Source organism: Melitaea cinxia, chromosome 20, assembly GCF_905220565.1.
Source record: "Melitaea cinxia chromosome 20, ilMelCinx1.1, whole genome shotgun sequence".
Taxonomy (NCBI): Eukaryota; Metazoa; Arthropoda; class Insecta; order Lepidoptera; family Nymphalidae; genus Melitaea; species Melitaea cinxia.
The window spans coordinates 9,805,477-9,830,393 of NC_059413.1; the positions used below are offsets into that span (position 1 = coordinate 9,805,477).

At 38.4% G+C, this 24,917-nt stretch overlaps 4 protein-coding genes across 4 annotated transcripts; 1 reads left to right on the top strand and 3 right to left on the bottom strand.

Annotated features, from left to right (window-relative positions):
• Positions 1 to 3,119: 3,119 nt before the first annotated feature.
• On the bottom strand, positions 3,120 to 9,204 carry LOC123663247 (uncharacterized protein K02A2.6-like). The gene is made up of 5 exons (XM_045597936.1): positions 8,624 to 9,204; positions 6,823 to 8,546; positions 5,396 to 6,339; positions 4,878 to 5,067; positions 3,120 to 3,664 (listed from the first exon to the last, which is right to left on the bottom strand). The coding sequence occupies exons 1-5, from the start codon at positions 9,202 to 9,204 to the stop codon at positions 3,120 to 3,122; spliced, it is 3,984 nt and encodes a 1,327-aa protein (XP_045453892.1).
• Positions 9,205 to 13,246: 4,042 nt separating this feature from the next.
• On the bottom strand, positions 13,247 to 19,901 carry LOC123663236 (ras-related protein Rab-35). Its single transcript, XM_045597927.1, has 4 exons — positions 19,682 to 19,901; positions 19,295 to 19,594; positions 18,900 to 19,048; positions 13,247 to 15,089 (listed from the first exon to the last, which is right to left on the bottom strand). The coding sequence occupies exons 1-4, from the start codon at positions 19,731 to 19,733 to the stop codon at positions 14,988 to 14,990; spliced, it is 603 nt and encodes a 200-aa protein (XP_045453883.1). The 5' UTR covers positions 19,734 to 19,901; the 3' UTR covers positions 13,247 to 14,987.
• A 264-nt stretch (positions 19,902 to 20,165) lies between these two features.
• On the top strand, positions 20,166 to 21,085 carry LOC123663771 (actin-related protein 2/3 complex subunit 4). Its single transcript, XM_045598437.1, has one exon. The coding sequence runs from the start codon at positions 20,257 to 20,259 to the stop codon at positions 20,761 to 20,763; it is 507 nt and encodes a 168-aa protein (XP_045454393.1). The 5' UTR covers positions 20,166 to 20,256; the 3' UTR covers positions 20,764 to 21,085.
• A 712-nt stretch (positions 21,086 to 21,797) lies between these two features.
• Positions 21,798 to 24,917, bottom strand: LOC123663155 (ubiquitin fusion degradation protein 1 homolog). The gene is made up of 7 exons (XM_045597853.1): positions 24,834 to 24,917; positions 24,644 to 24,764; positions 24,108 to 24,262; positions 23,550 to 23,679; positions 22,873 to 23,015; positions 22,246 to 22,464; positions 21,798 to 22,021 (listed from the first exon to the last, which is right to left on the bottom strand). Exons 1-7 carry the CDS (start codon positions 24,834 to 24,836, stop codon positions 21,860 to 21,862), a joined length of 933 nt encoding a protein of 310 aa, XP_045453809.1. The 5' UTR covers positions 24,837 to 24,917; the 3' UTR covers positions 21,798 to 21,859.

The following is a 24,917-nucleotide window of genomic DNA, read 5'->3' on the forward strand; positions in this document are numbered from 1 at the left end:
TCCGCCTGCAGTTCCCAGGGGGGATCGCCGGCCAGCACGCACGCCGCCGTCCAGGACACCGTCCGGTAACCACGTATCGCCCTCGTCGCGATGACCCGCTGCGGCCGTCGCAGCTGGATTTTGTTGGCGCGACCGAGGGCGTCCGCCCAGATGGGTGCCCCGTACATAGCCATACTCCGGATGACCCCGGAGTACAGCCGACGGCAATGGGCACTCGGACCACCCACGTTCGGCAGCAGCCTTCCCAGTGAGGCAGCGGCTTTCACGACTCTTGGGGCTAGCTCTGCAAAATGAGCCCCAAAAGCCCACCTCCCGTCCAGGGTGAGACCCAGGTACCTCATCTGGGTCCCCACCCGGACCGAAACCCCATCCACAGTCACCCGCGTACCTGGACGGGGTCCCCCTCGAGGCCCATGGAACAGTAGGGCCTCGGTCTTCGTCAGGGCGACTTCCAGCCCCAGGGCTCGTATACGGCCGACCACAAGTGTTGCGCCAGCCGTGGCCAACCGCATTACTTCCGCGAGGTCCCTTCCTTTAGCCACGACTAGGGTGTCGTCGGCGTAGCACGAGACCCGCACACTTGCGGGCAACGTGCCCCGAAGCACCCAGTCGTAGCCGATGTTCCACAGGAGCGGTCCCAGCACTGACCCCTGTGGAACTCCGCACGAGACACGACGTCGCCGCAGACCGTCGCGCCCTGGCAATAGGACCTCGCGACCCTGGAGGTAGTCGCCCAGCAGCGTCCGTAGATACAGAGGCACCCGGTGGTAGCGGAGTGCCTCCAGTATCGTCGCGTGTGGTAGGCTGTTAAAGGCGTTGGCGATGTCAAGCGAGACAGCCAACGCCTTCTCCCGGTCGCGGACCGCCGCCTGCGTCCATCTTTTAAGCCAGAGCAGGGCGTCTAATGTGGACCGCCCCGCTCTGAACCCGTACTGGGCCTCGGATAACCCGGGCTCAGTTCCCTCCAGGTGCCGGACGACACGGGAAGCCACAACTCTTTCCAGGAGTTTGCCCGTGTCATCCAGCAGGACGATGGGCCTGTATGCGGAGGGCGAGTCGACGGGTCGCCCCTCCTTCCGCAACAGGCACAGCCGTCCCTTCTTCCACGGCTTCGGGAATCGCCCAGAGGCGAGGCAAGCGCTGAACAACTCCCGAAGCCGGTCACCCATCTCCTGGAGGGCGATTCCCAGCACCCGGCCCGGGATGCCGTCCGGGCCGGGCGCAGTCCTCTTTCCATGCAGGCGGCGGACTGCAACCTCCATTTCCGCCTCCGACACAGGCGGAACGGAGCCCTCGTCTAGCTCCTCGACGAGAGGGGAAACTTCCATGAGCGGGGAGTGTGGTTGGGGTCTCTTGCGGGGAAAAGCCCGCCCAACACCCTGTTCAGGACCACGGGGTCCAACGACTCGGCGACCGGGGGCGTCTGGTGCCGGAAGTTTTTCCGGGCAGCCTTGTACGGACGCCCCCATGGATCCCTGTCGAGGCTCGCCAGGGCTTCGTTGAAGGCTTGTGACTTGGCCTTGACGATGGCCAGCTGTAGTTTGCGCTTGGCATCGCGGTACGCCTCGTATAGCTGGCGCTCGACCTCCAACTCCACGGCTGGCATCTGCTCGTCTGTCCGGCCGTGGCGTCGCCTCCTACAGTGTCCGTAGGGTCGCCTTGCCGCTGTGCAGGCGGCTCGGAGTTCCGCGATCTCCGAGCTCCACCAATAGACCCCGCGGCGTTCGGGATGGTGCCGGCACCTCGGCATGGCCGCGTCGCACACGGCCGTCACCGCATCGCGGAAGTGGTCCGCCGCAATGTCTACCTCCGGGTGCATAGGAGTAGCGGACCACAGTTGGGCGATCGCCGCTTCCTTCGCCAACTCCACGTCGAGGTGGGTGACGGCCCAGCGCGGAAATTGCAACGCCGCGTGCCGAGGCGCACCTCGGCTGTGGGAGGTGGAAACCTCGAACCTCACGTACTTGTGATCCGAGAGAGTCTCCACCTCCGACAGCACTCTCCAAGTTTGCACACGTGCGGCGATGGACGGGGAAGCGAACGATACGTCCACCACGGACCCCCCGTTGTGTCGCACGCACGTGTGGGCCGACCCCGTGTTTAACAGGGTCAAGCCCGCGGTGACTGCCCACTCCCTGACCACTTCCCCGCGAGAGTCAGTGAAGGGGTTGCCCCAGTCCCGGGCCTTGGCGTTCAGGTCGCCGAGGAGGACGACCTGACGTGGTGCCTGTCTTCCAACCGCAGCGACTAGGAGGTCTAAGAAGGCCTCCAGCTCCGCTACGGTTTTGTTGGGGGAGAAGTATGCGCCCACCACAGCATACTCTCCCCACTTGGCCACCACGTACCCGGGTCCCCTCTCTTCGACTGAGAAGGGGAGGCTGCCGTCATTGGATCGACTCACAATGGCAACGGTGCCGTTCAGGTCCGCAGCCCAACAAGGGTGTGAGCTAGGAACGAAGTACGGTTCCGCCGCCACTGCCACGTCTATGCGCCACTGCGCTAAGGCCTGCATGAGCAGATCTTGGGCCTGGGCGCAGTGGTTCAGGTTCGCCTGGAGGAAGTTGTGATGTCTGATCTGGTCCATACTATTCAGACATCACAACCTCCTCACCGTCCGCCACCGAAGGGACGACCCCCTCCTTGCCGATCTGGCTCGCAGCCGCTGGGGTGGCCCGGGCCCCTGCGGATCTACACTTTATCATCGCAGGCTTGCACCTACGACCGCCCATCCTGTGGTCGGAGGGCTTGCCGGACTCCGCGCAAATAGCGCAGCGCGGGGTGACCTCTTCATACGCAGCTGCCTTGTGGCCTGCACGTCCGCATCGGAAGCACAGGTCGCCCCTGTCCGCCGACACTGGGCACTGAGGGCGCGTGTGGCCCAGCCCCATGCACTTGAAGCAGCGCATGGGCAGTGCCTCCAGAGCCGTCACGCGTGCTGAACTCCATCCGATCAGTAGCCTGCCCTTTTCGGTCAGAGTTTTCGCTGCCGAAATCGGGCAGGAGACCACGATGGAGCTCGTGCCATAGAAGACGGAGCGTAACGATCCGGCCTTTACGAGCCCGACGTCAATTCCCGTTGCTTTGGCGACCACCGCTGCCACTCCCCCCTTAGTGGCCGTCTAGTCCAGGCCCGAAATCCGCACCTCCGCAGATTTGACGGGCCTGACGATATTCACCACCCCAGATAGGGCTCCACGAAGCGATTCCGCAAGCCTGTCCGCCTTCGCATTCCTTTCAGAGCCGGAGATCTCCAGCATTCTCGCCCCCGTGGCCGTCTGCCGGGAACGGATTTGGTCGATACCCAGCTCTTGGAGGTCGACTTTTTCCTGGGCCGTCCGGAGGACGGAGCTGTACGTCAGCCCCCTTTCCACGGCCTCCGGCTGCAGCTGAAGAACGACTGCCGCGGTCTTCGGCGTCTTTAACTTCGGCTTGTAAGTCGCTTTCGCAGCCGGCTTTCCGGACGGCATGGCGGTTGACTTCGCGGACGTCTTCGCGGTCGACTTGGCGGCCTGCTTTGCAGACGATGCAGTGGTCGGCTTGGCGGCTGACTTCGTCGCAGGTGCAGGGGCAGGGGTGGAGGACTTTCCCTTCCCCTTGCCCTTTCCTTTCCTAACTACTGTTGCCCAGGTTTCCTCCTGGGCGGCAGTGGAATTTAATGTAAAACCTGGTCTAAGCCAAGTTTCACATAATGAAAACAAGAATGGTTTATATTTATTTAATAAGTAAATTAGATCACTTTTCTTATTAACTATACTTCTAGCGTTCCATTGTATGATTTTGTTGGCCATTATTTATTTTAAGTAAATTTACAAGTAACTCCATTAAGGGGGCAACGATGGACGGTATATTATTATTGGTCTGGGCAAAGGTTTGTAATAAAGATATAATATCTGATATTTTTGTTGGTTCTTGTGTTGAGGGAGTATCATTTGTAATTGGACTATAATTTCTATATATTTGATTAAAGCAAAATTCTTTTATGATGTTGTCATGTGCAGTTTTGTCATAACCTTTTCCAACTTTTATAGGACGAGAAGATTTAAATATTACTGTTTTCTTGTAAGATTTTTGTGGCGAATATGAAGTTTTAGTATTAACATTTTGGAACGATAATTTTCTTTGAGGACTGGACAAGACTTCAGCAAATGATTTATGAAGTGTAGGGAAAATTTTACTTGCTTCTTGATAAGAAACGCAATTTTGGGACATATAAAGCTTAATTTCTTTTTGTCTCTTAAGTTCTGGACAAGATTTACTGTTTGCCATGTGCTGGCCAGAACATTGACAACAGTAATAATCATCTACAATATTACATGAGTCGCTAACATGATCTTGACCACACTTTAGATATCTAGGTTTGGAACGACATTGCAACTTCGTATGTCCATAACGACAACAATGATAACATTGAATGGTGGGAAAAACATATAGGTCCACGGGCAGGGAGTTATAACAGATAAATATTCTTAGTACCTGACCATCAAAATACACTACTACCGACTGGGTGGGTTTCCACGTTGGAGACCCATTAACAATAGTTTTATAATTTAATCGTCTAATTTTAACAATTTTGCCACAGCCAACAGGGTTTAGGGACTATTGTAGTGTCGGAATAAAAGTCTTGATCAGAAGGTGTCGATTGAATATATTTGAATAAAAAATGGTAATATTTGTATAAAATAATAAACAATAAAAAGTAAGTATAACAATAGTTGATTAGTTTTTATGACCAATCGCAGATGTTTATTGTCGAAGCCTTGCGTCTCTTTCTCGCGCGTGGCTCTCTTTTTCCGCGCGTGCCGCTGTCGATTACTCATGCGCTTCGTCGCGAGTCGGAGGCACGGTAGCGCAGAGCGATATCTATAAATAGAACATACGTTCCCGCGTCTCGCCCTTTTCAGCGGCGATCGGCGCGGCGAACGGATCTCTGGCGTGTACTTCACTCGGCGGCGGCGTGATTGTGCTTCGTGAAGATGTACATGAAGAATACGTGCAAGTTAGCTTGAAGACTTCTGTGAAGATCTGTGCATGTGATTGCTGGTGCATCCGCTTGCATGGTGTGCTGTGCTATTTCCAAACAGTTCTTTTCAGAGCTAACAATCTTGTTTCGCGAACATTGAAACAGCTCTTTTCAGAGCTATGTACTTCCTGTTTCACGTACACGTCAATGCTTCTTGGTAATGGTAATGGTTAAGGTTATGAACGGTGAAGGTATTTTTAAGGTAAAGGTATCGGTAAGGTTAAATGGTAAAGGTATCGGTAAGGTTAAATGGTAAAGGTATCGGTATCAGGTAAGTTAGTATAGTAGTAGCCTCATTGAATTACTATTACTACTTAAGTAATAATGGTTCGATGTGGTAGGTAGCCACAGTGCTCCCCCTCAAGTGAAACGTACTGGAAGCTTGACGGAGCGGCCGGCTCGCGTTGTGACTTTATTATTATTCGCAGTCGGTTGTGACGTCACGCTGCCGTGCGGCTTGTCGGAAGTATTCTGTGGCGAGGTACTATTTTGTAGTGACGTATCGTTAGGTATGTTTTCTTGTAATAAATAAGCGGGCTTGAGACGATCTATTGATATGTTAGTTTCGCGATTTTGTAGTTGTATCGTGTATACTTTTTCTGTTCTTTTTATTACACGATACGGTCCTTCATAGGGTGGTTGTAAAGGTTTTTTGATTGCGTCGACTCTAACGAATACGTGGCTGCAGTTGCGTAGGTCTTTATGTATAAAAATAGATTGCTTGCTATTATGATGCGTCGTCGCTGCTTGCGGTCTATTTTGTTCTATTGCCTTTCTTATCTTGTTTACGTAAGTATAGTCGTCCGTAGTTGTAGGTATCGATGTAGTGAAAAAATCACCCGGTAGACGTAGGTTATAGCCGTATGTAAGTTCGGCTGGGCTAACTTCGGCGTCTGTGCGTAGGGTGGCTCGTAATCCGAGTAGTACGGTAGGTAGCTCGTCGATCCATGACCTTGTACTTGAGAGTTTCGTGCGTAGCGCGGCTTTTAATGTGCGATGCCAGCGTTCGACTATACCGTTGCTATGCGGATGATACGGAGTTGTACGATTTTTTGTTATTCCCATAATTTTCATTAAGTTATTAAATAGTTGACTTTCGAATTGACGGCCTTGGTCGCTAGTTAGTGTTGAGGGACATCCGAATCTTACTATCCAGTGTTTGTAGATAGCTTCGGCGACGGTTTCAGCTGTTATATCGTCGGTAGGTATCGCTTCGGGCCATTTGGTTTCTCTGTCGATCATTGTTATGAGATAGCGGTAACCTTGCGTTGTAGTCGGTAAAGGTCCTACGATATCGACGTGAATATGTTGAAAACGTTCTGTAGGCGGGAATTTTGATGTAGCACTGTGTGTATGGCGTTGAATCTTATTTTTTTGACAATCGATGCAGCTTCTAGTCCATATTGATATGTCGCTATTCATTGACGGCCAAAAATATTTTTGTGATATCATCTTTCGTGTCGTACGCGTTCCAGGGTGGCTTATGTTATGTACGCTTCTAAATACATGTTGTCGATGTTGTTCGGGTATGTATGGTCGTATATGCGATGATGAAGTTTCACAGTATAGTTCGATATCGGTGTTCGGGATAGTTATTTTCTTTAAATTAATATTTTCTTGAAGTAATAATTGTTTAATAGTAGGATCTTGTTGCTGTGAGGTTGCTATTTCTTCGTAATTGATTGTAGAAGGACATGTAATTGTTTCTATGCGACTTAGAGCGTCGGCAACGATGTTTTGTTTGCCGCTTACATGTCTTATGTCGGTTGTAAATTCGCTAATAAATAATAACTGTCTCGTGCGTCTCGGTGTTTCTGTAGTCGAATTAACCTTATTCATTGCGAATGTGAGTGGCTTGTGATCGGTGAATATGATGAGTGGTCGTCCTTCGAACATCTTGCGGAAGTGTTTCACAGCCATGTATATTGCTTGAAGTTCTCTATCGTATGTTGAGTATCTTGATTGCGCATCGGAGAATTTTTTCGAATAATAACCGAGAGGTTGCCATGATTTGTTTACGTATTGTTGTAGGACGGCGCCAGCTGACTTGTCGGATGCGTCGCAGAATAACGCATACGTAGCTTGATGTGACGGATGAGCAAGCAAAGCAGCGTTGCTAATGCTGTTTTTGCATGCTTCGAATGCTTGTGTTGACTCTTCGGTCCATTGTATGATAGTCTTGTCTCGCTTCTTAACGTTGTGTAGGTATGCATTGAGTGGCGCTTGAATAGATGCGGCGTTAGGTATGTGGTCGCGATAAAAATTTAACATACCGAGGAAACGACGTAACTCTTCGATGTTCGTAGGCTTCGGATACTTCATGATGATGTCGATCTTCTGTGCTGGAGGTTTGATACCGTCTTTTGAAACGTGGTATCCTAAGAATTGAACTTCTGTTTGACCGAAGTGACATTTCGATGGATTTATTGTGATGCCGTGTTCTTCAAGTCTTCGTAGCACGGTTCTGAGGTGTTCTCGGTGAAGATCTTCGTTTTCAGATGCAAGAAGTACGTCGTCGATGAAAGGAAATACGTAAGGCAGTCCGCTTAATACTTGATGTATGAATCGCTGGAATGTCTGCCCTGCGTTTTTTAAACCTGGACACATTCTCGGGAATTCGAATAGTCCCATTGGCGTTATTATAGCAGTCTTTTCAATATCCTCTTCGCGAACGCAGAGTTGTTGATATGCTCTGTTGAGGTCTATTGTTGAAAATATTGTCTTCCCAGCGAGTTGATAAGTGAAGTCCTTGACGCTTGGTACGGGATATCGATCGGCCTTGGTGATAGCGTTTAGACGGCGATAGTCACCACAGACGCGTATGTCTCCGTTCTTTTTCGGTACGACGTGAAGGGGTGACGCCCATGGACTCTTGCTGGGGCGACATAAACCTTGTTCCATCATGTTTTGAAATTCTTTCCTGACTTGTTCGTAGCGATGCGGTGGTATAGGACGTGCACGACAATGTACGGGTGGTCCTTCGGTTTCGATATAGTGTTGGACGTTGATCTTGCTGTCGTTTATGTTCATTGCAGTCAGTCTTGTTATGCCCGGGAATTCTGAGAGGATATCGTGGTAAATATTATTGCTGTCTATGCTTCGTACTGTAGGTATAGTTGTAGCTCGAACGGGTGCTTTGACTGTTAAGTTAGTAACGTTATCGATAAGTTTCTTGTTTTTTAGATCGACGATGAGTTGATGATGTTTTAGAAAATCGGCTCCTAGTATCGGCTTTGACACGTCAGCGACTATGAACTTCCACTTGTATGGACGGCGAAGGCTGAGGTCTAGTTCTAGTGTTTTTTCACCGTATGTCGATATAGTGGTGTTGTTAGCGGCGTACAGTTTGAATGGCAGCGGTGTAGTGAAGTGAGTTTTTTTTCTAGGTAGAACGGATATGTTAGCTCCCGTGTCTACCAAGAAAGATATTCCGGTTTTCTTGTCTGTGACAAATAGGCGGTAGGAGTATTCTTGAGCGCCGGATTCCGCCTCTGCCAGCGTTCTCTCTAGTTTTCCGACTGCTTTCCTTTAGACGCGAAGGAACATGGTGACCTGCAATTTCTTGCCTGGGCACCGTAACGTTGGTGGTAATAGCACACTGACGATGGTGTGTTGTCTCTTGATCGAGATTTATATCGAGGGTTGTAGGAGCGGCTTCGAGAACGGTTTCTTCTGAAATTATGTTGCGGTTGTCTTGATTTTAATTGTGCGATTTCTATGGAGAGTTTTCTTATTTCGTTTATTAAGAAGTTTGTATCAATATTCTGAGACGCGGACGTAGGAGGTGGTAGTGTTGTGCTGACAGCGGCGACTTCGCGGTGTTGTTCTAGCATCTTGTCAGCGAGCAGTGCGAGTTCTTCCAACGCAGTCTTCGTGCTGAAGGAATCGCTCACAGCTAGAACAGAGCGGATGTGTGGTGGTAGGTGGTTGGTCCACAGGATGCGTAGCGTGGCATCAGGGATTCTATCGCGGGCGAGATCGCGCATTCGTCGTAGTAGGTGTGATGGTTTTTGATCCCCTAGTTCCATTTCTGACAAGAGCTTTTGAAATTGCCGGTTGTCTGACTCTTCGTATGCAGTGATGAGACGTTCTTTAATAGCTTGGTATGGCTTGGATTCGGGTGGATTGTAGAGAAGGTCCGATATTTGTTCGATATCTTGCTTCTCTAGTCGAGCGATTACCATTTGCGCTAGTTGTTATTCGCCTTTCTTCTGGTCGTGAATGGCGGCTTCGAAGCTGTAGAACCATAATCGGACATGGTCGCGCCAGAAAGGTGGAATTCGCAGTGAAAGCGAAATGTTCGCGATTTCTGACGGCTGGTCGACGGTGGCGGCTGCGGCGGGCAGGGATTCGGTGGTTCTTGATTGATCCATTTTTCACGAGCAGGGATTCTTCTACGTTACGAGCAGGGATTCTTCGTATTCTTCGTCGGGTCACCACTTTAGGGACTATTGTAGTGTCGGAATAAAAGTCTTGATCAGAAGGTGTCGATTGAATATATTTGAATAAAAAATGGTAATATTTGTATAAAATAATAAACAATAAAAAGTAAGTATAACAATAGTTGATTAGTTTTTATGACCAATCGCAGATGTTTATTGTCGAAGCCTTGCGTCTCTTTCTCGCGCGTGGCTCTCTTTTTCCGCGCGTGCCGCTGTCGATTACTCATGCGCTTCGTCGCGAGTCGGAGGCACGGTAGCGCAGAGCGATATCTATAAATAGAACATACGTTCCCGCGTCTCGCCCTTTTCAGCGGCGATCGGCGCGGCGAACGGATCTCTGACGTGTACTTCACTCGGCGGCGGCGTGATTGTGCTTCGTGAAGATGTACATGAAGAATACGTGCAAGTTAGCTTGAAGACTTCTGTGAAGATCTGTGCATGTGATTGCTGGTGCATCCGCTTGCATGGTGTGCTGTGCTATTTCCAAACAGTTCTTTTCAGAGCTAACAATCTTGTTTCGCGAACATTGAAACAGCTCTTTTCAGAGCTATGTACTTCCTGTTTCACGTACACGTCAATGCTTCTTGGTAATGGTAATGGTTAAGGTTATGAACGGTGAAGGTATTTTTAAGGTAAAGGTATCGGTAAGGTTAAATGGTAAAGGTATCGGTAAGGTTAAATGGTAAAGGTATCGGTATCAGGTAAGTTAGTATAGTAGTAGCCTCATTGAATTACTATTACTACTTAAGTAATAATGGTTCGATGTGGTAGGTAGCCACAAGGGGTTGAGATATTAGACATTATTTCCTCAGGAGACCAATCTGTTGGAACTCCTCTAATAACACCTATTCTTAAAACGTTAAATGAAGGGACGTATGCTTTATAATTATTTTCTGTTATAATACTATTGTTTATAAAGGAGTTGGCATCAAGGTAATTTGTAAAAGAGACAGACATACGGTTTCGACCAATTCTTTTAACACTACCATTAACTACATTATAGATTTTATTTTTTAAAAGAAAATTTCCAAAGGTAATTGGGTGCAATATAGTTCCATCATTATCGGAGGATTGAATCTTCTGAATATGTATAATGTAGGGAGGCGCATCTAATTCATTATAAAGATTTCGACTAACAGTAGAATTTGTTTTACTGTGCGAATCAACAACTACTGGATTATCAGATTGTAAAATAGGCTGCTTTGTCATTGAAGTATTTGTTATGTCTTTACCCTCATCAGATTTATCGGACTCTATACAGCGACATCCAATATCTTTTTGGTTACCTACATTTTTTCTTTTCTTTTTATTGCAATTTTTGCATATTTTATGTAAGCGACCACGTTTTAAACACTGTTTTTTCGATGACTGGTCAGTGTCCATGCTAGAATCATCGTATTCTACGGTGATATAACTACCTACTTCGGGAACTTTGTATGTTCCCCCGGGATCGGGTGGATCATTCATTTTAAGATAATAAAAAAAAACTTACCAACAAAGACTGCTAACTAATTATAATATATACAAACTAAACTAATAAAAAAATACTATATAAAACTGTTCTGAATGAATAAAATAGAAAAAACAATTAATAAATGAAGAACACAAAAAAAGACAACCGCGCGCCTTGAAATTTCCCGCCGTTTTTTTTTTTTTCATAGGCTAGGGTTTAGGACATCTAATTTTTTTCTCCTATATTACCATAGAGTTTGTAGAAAAAATGTGTATAAAACATCCGATAAAATACAAATAATATGAATAACGATTGGAATTTGTTTTGTAATAAGTAAAAGACTAAACTCGAATACACTGATGTTTTACAGCTAAAAAATTAGTGTGCTTTAGACCATACGACTGAAGTTAAACTTTTATCTTCATTTGATCTTCACTAACTTATATGATTTAGTAAAATGAAGGATTGAATAAAACTGGTAACTATTTACCTTAAAAATAGTTTAATTATGGATTTTATTTATAAATGTACTTAAATAATAAGAAAATAATCCTTGAAAATCATAGAAAACATTATATGAATAAAAAAAACTATAGCTCAGCTTATTGCAGTCCACTGCTGGACATATGCCTCCCCAAGTTCGCGCCAAACATTCTCATCCAGCCTACAACACCGGCAATCTTACATCGTTGCCGTAGCCGGGAATAGTGTGGCTGCCGGGAACTGAGGGCCGAAATTTTATACGCGAACTCATATGGGGGGTTTGCCTATAGTCACCACGCAGAGCAGGTGGGTTGGTGACCGCAGGGCTGACTTTGTCGCACCGAAGACGCTGCTGTCTGTCCTTGGTCTGTGTATTTAAAAAGCCAGCTGTAGGTGGCTATCCCGCCATCAGTTGGCTTTGCTAGTTTCATGGTGGTATTGGTACTTTGCTATCCCTTAGTTGCCTCCTACGACACCCACGGGATAAGAGGGGGTGACTAAATTCTATAGTGCCGTAGCCACACAGCAAAAAAACTAACAAAGTAAATATTCTTAAAAAGTCGTTTCATTATAAAATCAAAAACAGGCTATTCAAATAGGCCCCATGAGCACTTTCGAATCATCATTTTACAAATTAAAACTTTAAAAATAAATTATTATTTTTGTATAAGTAAAGCTATAGTTCGCGTCATGTAAAAAGAACACTGGCCTTCAAGCTGCGCAAAGGCGATTTATAGGTCTATTTAAAACAAATATCAATTTATCATTTTAAACACATAAAAACTATTAAAATACGAATATCGAGAGTACAAATAATTAATATTTTTGAATATGACATTTCGATAACTAAAATTTTTTTTATTGCTTTTATTTAAAAAAAAATGTAATTTTGTAGTGATAATTAATAAACTTATTTAGTGCGAATTATTCGCACAGGTATTTCTAGTATTTTTCAAATGTACCTACCTACTAATAACCATTATACGAAACCGCGAATGAAAGCCTAACTAAAAAATAAAACAGTGGTACTTTCGTGCGCGACTATACCAATGCGCAAACACTCAAAACACACACAACCCACTCGTTTCTTTCAGCGTTCTTTTTATATGGCGCGTGTTATAATACCTTTGAGTGAAATTCGCGTAAATATTAAAAAACAATATGATTTGTTAAAATCTCAAGAGCACCTATTATGTTCTTAAGGTTCAACAAGTCGACGGTTCGAACTCGTTAGTAGGCGAAGTCTAAATGAATGCTATTTCAACTGACATAGTGTGGGAACGAGAAAGACTCCGGAAGAGCAATGAGAAAATATCGCGCGCTTGCATGTAGTAGATACTACACATACACACACGTGACAAGCTAGCAAATGCGTGTACGATCTCATTGACGACCTCCGTAGCCCGGTGACTAAACCGCCACCACTATGAGTCTCGTGAGTTCTGAGTCTAGTTAATATGTAGATTTTTTTATTATTATAAGTATATAACTGAAAAAAAATTGCGTGTACGTATCGGATGTTCTCTGGAGTTTTAAGTATTCATAACCGTTATAATACACATTTTCAATATTTAATGTTACAAATCGCCAAATTTAATATAAGGTCATTTGTCAGTGTTATTGTACACTGTTGATTTTTTATCCCACGGTCTAAAGAAATTCTGTTCATTTTTCTTTAATTTCTTGCATCCTCGTCGTCCGAAGTACTGTTAATGAATTTTATAAGAAAATTAGTATTTTTAGTTTTTGATGAGACTTATAATTGAATACTCACGTAACACCCCAACAAATTTACCAAATTAAGTTGTACACATCTAGTCTAGTAGGAATATAGATTAAAACACTTGATTAATTATGGGCAAAATATATCTATTTACACTTTAAAATGCTGGTATGAACATATACATAACTTAAAAATAATACAAGTACCAATTCAAATAAAGCAAAATGCTGTGTACTATTAGACTGGCAGCTTACAATATACTTCAAAGCTCTTTTCTATTATAAAAGACAAATTGAAACTTACATTTCGTATTTAGTCAATAGAGTATTAAATAAGTTGTCTTTTGCCAGCCTAATAACATAGTACAAAATCGTACAGAATGATTAATAAAACTAAATTTACTATTTCATACATTCTCGGTGATAAGTTAAGCATTTCAAGTAGATTTCAAATCTAAATAAATCTATAAGAAATCTAAAATAGTTTTACTGATATTTACACAATGTTTGGTATTGGTTAATTTTATACTACAAAATAATGTTTTAACTTTTTTAATACTACTCGCTGTATTCCTGATGCATACATTATTTATGATCCCAAAAATTTGTTTTGCACTATGGTCCAGTAAAAAACCTTAATTGAGTGTTAACATAGCAGTGTAAAATTTCATTATTTGTTGCTGTAAAACTTGATAGAAACGATATAATAATAAAAAAAAAAAATCTTAAAAGCTTTGCTTGAAAAGTCTTGCTTGATAATATTAATGTCTTATTATAATTGTAATGAAATGAAATAAATTTGAACATATTTGTATTTATAAGTTAAATAAAGTAATTAGGCCATTTCTGTTGTTTGACATTAAGTTTCATTTATATATATGTAAAAAAAAAATCATGAACTGTATAAGTTTGAGCTTTTTTTTTAATTATTATAAATTTAATCTATTTTTTTAATTAATATGTGCAAAAGAGATACTTTAAGAAGAAACTTAAAAAACATTGAAATCATTCCAATTACAACAGTGGTTGTAAAATGTTGCTAACATTTTTTGTTATAATAAAGAAAGCTGAAGTATCAATGAAAGTATTTTGATAAATATTAAGAGTATACTTTGCCAATTTTAATTTAAAAAAATATAAATATGATCTCACTTCATAAATTACTCACTGGATCTAACAATAGTTAAATTAGAAACATTTAAATGAGAGGTTACACATAAGGCAGTTGTGTTAGAAATTCATAGGATAAATAATAAAACATAATACTTTAATTTAAATACATAGAACTTTTAATACTAGGACTGTCAATGTGATGACCTGATGCAAGACAAATTCACCGGTAAAATAATATTCTTTAAATTATTGTTACACATCCATATCTATTGACTTCACATATCACACATTAGCACTCAGTCACATAAATTTTGATTATGAGAGTACAATTATACACATTAACTAAGCATTCATAATATCCTAATGTAATTTTTGGAGTAAATTATTCATAATGCTCATTAAAATGAGATCGTTCAACCCAGCTCAGACTGTGGTGTAAACAAAATGGGGTATGATAAACAATTACTAACAACAGTGATAACCTTCAAAATAGTAACACTGCCATGATAATATTCAATAGAGATTGACTTACACATCAAGGTACAAAAATCCACTAAAATAGTTCCATAAAACTAACTGTATATGATGTTGATGTCAAAATACTGTAGTTTACACCAACGGAGGAAGGTTCTATTTCAATGGTAAACTTTATATGGCCGAGGTCCCATAGTCCTGCTAGGGTTGTGCAACTATCTCTCAATGTTTGAGCATTGTATAAGCGACACCCCTGGCTTAGCGCCATAGTGTGTAGTCACTAGCAACATTTCTTCTTTGTTTTGTGGCTCCTCTTTAGATGTACTGTGTCATTTGCCGTTACATTCTGTCTCTCTTTCATTTCCAATTTAGATCGTAAAACCTGAAATCAAAACATGTTCATTTATTTCTACTGAAATAATCTTTTATCTATTTACCACACAGAGAAAGAGGCCCATGCATGGGTATTACCAGGTATGGGTTCATGCTGATTTATATTCATTCTATTTAATAAATTGTAATTTAACCCATATTTGGAGCTCCTGTATCAAGTTACCTTACAATGACACCTGTTTGGAATTACCCAAGAATAAAATTATTGCAATAGCACTAGTAAAATTGTTTAGCTAAGTATTCATCACTTCAGCCTATCGCAGTCCACTGCTGGACTAAGGCCTCCACAAGTTCACTCCAAAAGTGGCGTGAACTGATGTGTGTAGCCCATAGTCACTACGCCGGGCAGGTGGGTTGGTGACCACAGGGCTGGCTGGCAGGCATGGCTGGCCGAAGAAACTGCTGCTCGTCTTCGGCCTGTGTATTTCAAAGCAAGCAGTTGGATGGTTATCCCACCATCAGTCGGGTTTTTAAGTTCCAAGGTGGTAGTGGAACTGTGTTACCCACTTAGTCGCCTCTCACAACACCCATGGGACGAGAGCGGGTGGCTATATTTTTTACTGCCACAACCACACAGCACAGTATTAGGACATCATTATTGTCGTTGTTTCTACAATGACCTTGAGTTATTAAATGAAGAAATGTAATCTTACAACAAGAATTAACTTTTATACTTTAAGGAACACAAGTCTGCGAAATGATTTTTTGGGAAGTCCTTTTTTAATGCTATTTATATTTCTTTTAACTCTTTTAAAAATAATATACAACCGTATTCACATACACCGGTACACATCACATCACATTTACCAGATTTAGGCAGTCTTGTATTGGAATATGTGTATTTACTAATTTTAAGTAAAAACTTCAATAATATGAATTATTTTTTTTTTACTTTTATTGATTTTAAATAAAATTCAAAAAAAGTGAAACAAAAAAAGTCTCTAAAAATGCTTTTTCTTTGAAAAAATATCAATATAAGACTTCAAACCACAAATTTTCAAACACATGTAACGCTGTATATAGGTGTTTAATATTTCTAAGACAATATTTTTATAGTCGGGATATTGTTTTATTTCTTGAAAACTTTGAAACCACATTTTCAAAACCTTGCTAAATAGTTTTTTTGAGGTTGTTCTAATTTTTTTCAAAATTTGCATCCTTCAACAGCTTTCTGATGTCGGTTCCCGTGAATATTTCTTCTTTCAAATTAGCGTCAGATAAGGTAGGAAAGAACGAACTAAGGTACTGAAAAGTGTTGCTATTTGGGGGTTATGCCCAAAAAAACTGTGTGATTAAACCAAGTTTGATGTGAAGAAGTGGAAACAATACTTTATCAAGTTCTACCAGTGGGGTTGATGAAATTTTTTACTTTACCCTCTAATTTTGTTCTAATACACTAATCAGATTTTTTAAATTTAAATTTCTTGCTTTACTATCCCATTCATAAATATAACTTAATTAAATAATAATACTCATTATCCTCTATGAATTTTTTTAACATGGGTAAACTAAGTATGGAAAATTGATTTCAATATGCCAACAAAAAAAAAATTGGGCCATGACACATTAAAAAGGAGTTTATATTTGAAATAAAGAGGTAAACCTTTAGAAGTTTAAAATGATATTTGTCAAAAAACTTTTTCGACACAGACAGTATTCAATTGTTCTTTGTTTATATTGATTATTTGCATGTTATATATTATATTTTTATTACAATGTATCTATTAAGGTGATGCAATTACACCCTTATTGACATATGTATATGGTTGCAGCTTCCCCATTCATGAGTCATATTATCATACATAGGATATTATATCTAATAATAGCTTGTTATCTTCACTGATAGCAGGCTTTTACATATTTTTTTTTAATTTCAAATTAGACGCCAATTTTACACAATTCCATGTTAGTTTAGATATATTATTAGATTTGGCATACACACTCACAAAATTACACATACACATCTACGGATTATTGACCATGGATATTTTACATTTTATATATTTCTAATTTTTATTGTAACTTTGTTTTACTACCTCAACTCAACTTTGTCTACCTTAACTGTGAACTTAAATAATGTTAAATCCGAAATTGGCTTTTATTTGGATGATCTGTATTGCTTTAAGAAACATAAAATGTAGCTGTGGATTTTTGTACAAATAAATAAATAAATAAATTATAAATATTTTTTTTTCTCCTAATACATAAGTATAATATGTGTGAGTATAAATGTTGAGGAAAATGTATTTTGAGCCCATCTAATGATAATTATTGACAGTCGAATATTTATATTAATAATAACCGCCCGCGACTTCGTCCACGTGGAATTTAACATAAAAGTTATTGTTAGTTCGCAGATTTCTTTACATATAATAAAATGGTAGGAAAGTCAAAACTGTACATTGAATATTTTTTTAAAAGAATACTTAGGGTGTGATCTACAAGCGATAACGAAGCCAAAAATATAGTTTTTAGAATTTTTGTGTCTTTGTCTGTATATATGTCCGGGATAAACTCAAAAAGTACTGCATGGATTTGCTTCAAATTTGGCACGAATATTATTAAGACCTACGGGGAACGAGCAGTGAACCTTTATTTCAAACAAAAAGACAAAAATTGTAATTTTGGCATATGAACCGTGTATACATCCATATACATTTAGTAAAAAGCAGTTATATTAATATTACAAACAGACACTCCAATTTTATTTATTTGTATAGATGAATGCCTGTATTATCCCACAGCTGGGCATAGGCCTCTTTCTGTACATAGGATAAGGATTTAAATGAAAATTAACGCTATCAGGTATTTATGATAACAACTAGGACGGACGGTTTAACATGCTCTCCAAGGCACGGTGCAGTGACCCACAAGGACAGACATAAAAACTGGAAAGGAATATTTATATCCATCCCGAGTGGGATTCGAACCCACAAACCATCAGTGTTTTAGGCTACTACTTGCAACAATACACCAGAGTGGTTGTTGATAATATAGTTATATATGTATATTAGATGTGCTAAAGTTTTACTTTAATTTTGTAATGAAAAGTAGCCTATACACTGTTTTGATTTCCATTTGTTTAGGGTAATAACAATTAAACAATACTTTTTAAATGTAATATTAAGAAACATATTATTCATACATTAATAATAATAATAATAATAATAATAATTTATTTCAGACGTAGTCCATATTTTTGTTAGTTACATTTTTTTTCCCCATACATTATTTTTTAAAATCCCCATACATTATTTTTTAAAACTTTCACTTGAATTAATATCATTATGAAAGTGCCATGAATTACACAAGTGATGAAGTCATTAAAATATCAAGAGTACAGTTTTAATTACATGGTTTGGAACAAGAAAGATTACTTTTATGAAAAATTGCAGAAATCTATTTTAAATTATGCTTCTACATCTAATTATGTATTTACTTAATCTAAACTAGACATGTCAACTATTAGTCATAGGATTATCTAACAAAGAAGAGAAGTAATGCATAGTAGTACATATTTTTAAGTTTATTGTGAAACAATTTACAACTTGGTATTGTAAAAATTTTATCTTCATTCATATGAGTCCTATTTTTATTGTTTGTATATATTTTGGTAATAATTAAAATGTTTATCTAATTGTCATTTGACATGTGTTTATTTTAATAAACAATAGAACTTGATAAATACTAAGAGTTTAAGTGAATACATACTTAGAGAGAGTTGTAGCATATTTGAACTATTTTAAATATTTCTAAAAGCTTAATCAATACTAATCTTTAATATAAAAGACATATTTACCATTTTTGTGATAGTAAGAAACATTTCTTCAACATTGATGTTCTCCTTTGCACTAGTCTCAAACAAAGGTATATTCATTTGATTGGCAAATCTCTGTGCATCCTCCGTGACCACTACTTTTCGAGAAGGGCAGTCATTCTTGTTGCCAACTAGAATAAAAACCACACTTGTATCATAAATATTGACAAAGTATTTTGTAGGCACTTAACTAACATTACACTTATTACAGATGAGAAGGAAACATGTATCATTTATCATTAGTAAGTTTTTATATAAAATTTAATTATTGCTTATGTATAAAAATATTTGACTGAGGTTCTTATTTGAGCTATCGACAGTTTGTAATGTTAAGATACATACATATGTTTATTTTAAAGTGTTTCACAACACATTACCTAAAACCTTGTTGACGACATCGCAGTTCTGTTCAATCTCATGCAGCCACCTCTTGACATTGGCAAAGGACTCCCCGTTAGTGACATCGTACACGACGATGACACCGTGAGTACCTCTGTAATAGGTGCTTGTTATTGTTCGAAACCTCTCTTGACCCGCTGTATCCCATATTTGCAGTTTAACTCGTTCACCGTTTATCTCTAAAGTTCTTATTTTGAAATCAACACCTATAGTCGTAATGTAACTACCGGAGAACGTGTTATCGGCAAACCGCAATAGGAGACAGCTCTTACCCACACCTGGAACAGAAGGACATCATTGTACCCATCAACTCCAGGGGAAGTTAAATCAAACATCACTCGCGAACTGAGGCCTCGCCCACTCACCACTGTCACCGATAATCAGCAGTTTAAAGAGGTGATCAAACTCGCGAGCCATTGCTTATTATAATAATGCGTACTCCCCTAATTGGTCATGTGTTTATTGACAGCAATAGTAATTTATCAACAACTTTAAGTGGCGAAAAATTAAATAAACGCATGCCGTAGAACGTTAGCTTGCGTCACTTTATAAAACGTCCGCCATTATTGTCTTGTCTTGTCGTTCCGTTGCATGATCACTTTAATCACAACAGACAAAACAATATTACTACCATAAACAAATTTAAAAAGTGCAACGGTGCAACCAGATGTTAGGTGTGTGAAAAACAATATGAGATTATAAAGTAAGCAAAAGTCTTTCCAAACATAGATCGTAAACAAATTATTATATATTTTTTCTACAACTTATAACTTTAAATTTTTATGTATTATTCAACACACATGGAACGTAGATAATCTTTATAATGAGTCATGACATGATAGTACCTATCAAATTTGTCATTCTTGACTTAACTGTCAGTTTTTTAGTGATAAAGTTGTATTTTAGGTGTGGTACGAAGTAAAATATTATAATACTAATAATGTCGGCGACTTTAAAGCCCTATTTAACAGCGGTACGCCATACGCTTACTTCTGCTATGTGCTTAGAACATTTTTCCTCCCAGGTCGTCGAGAGATATAACAAACCGGAGGTGGAAGTGGGAACAAGCAAAGAGTTGTTATTGAACCCAGTTATTATTTCACGGAATGCAAATGAGAAAGTACTGATTGAATCTTCTATAAATTCGATTAGAATAAGTATAATGATCAAACAGGCTGACGAAATCGAGAAAATCTTATGTAAAAAGTTTATGCGCTTTATGATGATGCGAGCGGAAAACTTTATCGTACTTCGACGGAAACCCGTGGACGGATATCATATCAGCTTTCTGATTACGAATTTCCACACTGAACAAATGTATAAACACAAACTGGTCGACTTTGTTATATATTTCATGGAGGAGATCGACAAGGAGATAAGTGAAATGAAACTAGCCGTGAACGCGCGTGCAAGAATTTGCTCGGAAGAGTTCTTGAAAAGATTTTAAATTCAATTGTAGTTGTGACTTCTTTGTATTATAAATCCAGTATGTTTGAATTTCTTAAAAAAACTTGAAGTGTATGTTGTGGACCGAGTTCTTTTTTGTTATGTTGTATTATTACATCTGTAAATCAAATTAAACTGCATTTATTTAATTACTGTTCTGGAGATAATTCAGTATTTTAGAAGTAATTTCATTGATTACTTAAAAACTTAATCTTATTTTTTTCTTTAATTTTCTAAGTAATAAAAAAATGACAATTTTTATGAAAGGTTAATTCTAATTTGTATAGGCAAAATAATAATAATAAATTCTTTTTATACTATAACTTTATATCGTTTTCTTTAAAAAATATATGGAAATAATTTTGTCTCCCTAGATTAAGTAATGTTACTGTTTAACTTAAGTCTGTTCTAATTCTTTGTCAGTTATTAAACTGGGTTAAAACTGTATTAATAATATGCAACTGCTGAATAGTCACCTTCTCCATATAGAAAATGGTTTGAAACCTAAATCGGACACTTTACCACTGTTTTGGTAATATATCTAGCAGAAGTAACAACTGTTCATTTTATTGTTTCACATGTTTAATGTAACAATCAGAGTTGACAGTTTTACAAACTCATAATAATACAATCTAACACAAAGCAAACATTGGTTTAAACGCAAATATCAATTCAAAATGAACTGTAATCTTGTCATAATGGTGACTTCTTACAAATATGCCAGAGAAATTGTCAATGTCTGCATTCTATTTTCTAGGTTCACTAAATCCTTCCGTTTCATTGTCACTTAATTTCAGAACAAAATTAAAAGAAAAAAAAATTATAATTTTATAGAGAAATAAAACAATTACAATTATTTGTAATTTAATAATTATTACTATTTCTAATAACTTACAAAACAAATATTTTACAATTTCCATTATAACTCATTATTTATCATTTCACTCATAGTTGAATTTAATTTTTTGTTGTTAAATAAATAAAAAAAAACCTATTGAAACTTTACCAAATGAGAGAATAAAAAAAGATATCCAGTGATGTAAACAATTTTTCTAATGAAACATACAAATTATTTTAATGTGATAATAATAAATTATTTAATTCTTAGATTTTGCAGTACGAAGAGTGAAGCCTTCTCCTTTAAATGCCTGGAATGGTTCTGATGGAGTCTCTTCTTTAGCACTAGGTGGCTTTGAATTTCTGATAAATCTTAATGTACCAATTTCATAATCGTAATCTGGTATTCCACGAATGTATGGCTGTTAAGAAAAAAAAAAGGTTATAGAATTTTTCTCTTTAATATGAGCAGGTTTTTGGGTCCCTGACACAAAATTTATTCCTAGTGGGGGCTGTAAGTGTGAGACATTTATTTTATTGTATTAACTGCAGTAAATTAATATAATATACTACACTATTGACAATAGTTTTACATTATAACATGTTTCAAACTGACATAAGTTTAACTAATATAAAGAATTCTTACCTGTCTTGAATTAGACGGCTGAGGTTCTGAATCACTCTCGCTTACGAGTTTTTTCTTCTTTCCGTCTAGTCTATTACCCTCTCCCTTGAAAGGTACAAAGCCACTTGGTTCTGGCATCATCGCAGCTGGGTCTGTTTCCATCTCCCCTACATCTCCACTAGAATCACGTCTTAATATGTGGTCTTCTTCTTTATAACCAACTGGTGGTGCAAATTCGACCTGTTATAAAAACAGATTTCAATTTTATAAAACATTTTTATTATATAAAACTAAATTTTCATTTTGTTTGTTGTGTTGCAATAACATTAACAAACAACAACAAAAATTATATAGAAAATTTATTTATCCATAAACAGCAAACATTGTAAAACTTGGTCCTCATGATAGCCACAGATGTTGAATATTATTTTAATGATCATTGGTTGACTTCAATGATGAGTCATTTTTATTTATAGGTATAGATTGATTACTTAAGTCAGGTCTATATTCAAAACAATTGGTTTTGCTTATAAACCATTAAAATTTTTACACAATATTTTATTTTACTATTAATGGGTAGCAAGACAAATTCTTTTTTTTAAATATAGATCTGAGGTTTTTTAAAAAAAAATCAAACATTATTCTTACATTCATATCACATTCAATAATAATAACAGCATTTCCTGGTTTAGTCTCGAGCACACATAACTCATACACCTTTGAGTTATATTTGATTGCTATAACATCTCCTGTGGTTAGGCATGAGAAGTTTCTTAAACAATTCTCCAACACTGAAATAGAAGAAATAAATGAACCTGTAATCTATTTAGTATATAACAGTTTTATATATATTCTTTAAAATAATGAAATTGGTATTTTAAATGACTTAAGGTAGACATTATTTAATTAATTCAAATTCATTCGTAATTCGTTTTTTATCCATTCAGGTTTTTAGTTCAGGAAGATGACTATTAAGTCCTAATTGGGATATTTGCAGCTTTAAAATAGCAGAAATAGATAAAAGTGAAGGATTAAATAGTATAATAGTCTTTTTACTTCACAGAGATTATTGAAATTAATCAGTATTAGGAATTAGGATCAACCTGTCATATTTTAAAATTTCTATTTTGTTACAATTTAGACAATTAATTTATCAGGGGATAAAAAAACATTAAGCTATAAGTTAGACATATCATCTCATCGATCTTAATAACATGCATGGGTGATATCTCCTTGGTGTCTAGTCTACTAGACTATTTCAGAAAATAAAACTGATATACAGATAGATACGGTTATAAAATAAAAAATATATTATAATTAATTACCTGCTTTTGGATTAGTGATATCAAGAAAATCTTCAGACAGTGGTTGGAATTTAGAAAATGTAGCAACTGGTAAGGAAACACTTTCAATCTGCAGTAAAGTTCCTTCTTCTAATACTAGATTTGCCATCATCTGAAAAACATTAAAATTACAATCCTAAATATATTATTCTTTAAGCAAGTATTTATACTATACACAAGAAAAGGCACTTTTTCAGTTCAAAAACATACTTGAGTTGATTAATCGTGAGGGCCAGCTGTTGAACATAATATTACCTTTTGTTTGGATTATAAACACTCATAGCTCTATACTTAATATTATAAAGCTGAAAAGTTTGTTTGTTTAAGCACACTAATCTCAAGATCTGCTAGCTTGATATGAAAAATTCTTTTTGTACTGGATTGTCTATTTACCAAGGAAGGCTTTAGGCTAAATAATATTTATATTACAATGGTAAAGCCATGGGGCACAGCTAGTCCTATAATAAACCAACAGCTTAACAACTTCCAAGTATCTTATTTCTTTATATTAATAATGTACTTAATATTTAATTTTCTAACCCAGTGTGGTAGGTACACATTTCCCTCATCTGCAACAAACTCAAGCACTCCGCAGTGTGTTACTCTCTTTGTTTTCTTATTTGTTAACTTAAAAATCATTGGATATTCAATGTTTAGCCTTGTTAGTAGTTCCAATGCTGATGGTGGCATTATTACTGTCAAAAGATAAACAATTTAATTACTTTATACATATTTATAATTGTCATTGTAATAAATTTGCAACTATTATGACTGCAAATGTTTGTGTGATAATTATTACTCAATTAAACATGGGTTGGTTGGATTTGAATGAATTTATATCCAGATATAGGTTATATGAAAAAATAGCACAAGGTTTGTTATTTTTCAAAATGTACATTTCCCGTAGGAGAGACATACATGGAGAAAATCTATGGCAACGGCAAGTGCTGACATAAGTGATCTTGTGTTTTATTCAATTTCATGATATTATATGATATGTATGTTACTATTCAACTTATTCTGTAGTACTTTTTATAGTGTAAGGAAATAAAAAAAAAAAACACCAGAACACTTACTTTTCCCTCCTCTTTCAACATCTTGTCGTTCATTTCCAGGTAACATTGAAACGGAGTAGCAACGATAGGTCATGTTAAAAGGCCTCGTAATTTCGTGAAACATGTTGAACCCGAACTGAAACTAATCACATATGTAAAATTAGAATGTCACTAAAGTCATAAGTACTGTGTGATTTATTTGAAAAATTACCATTTTGATATTTTTTGTTTAAACAATCGAACGCGTATAACAATAAACTGCAAATCATCTGATGTTGTCAAACAATAACTTGTC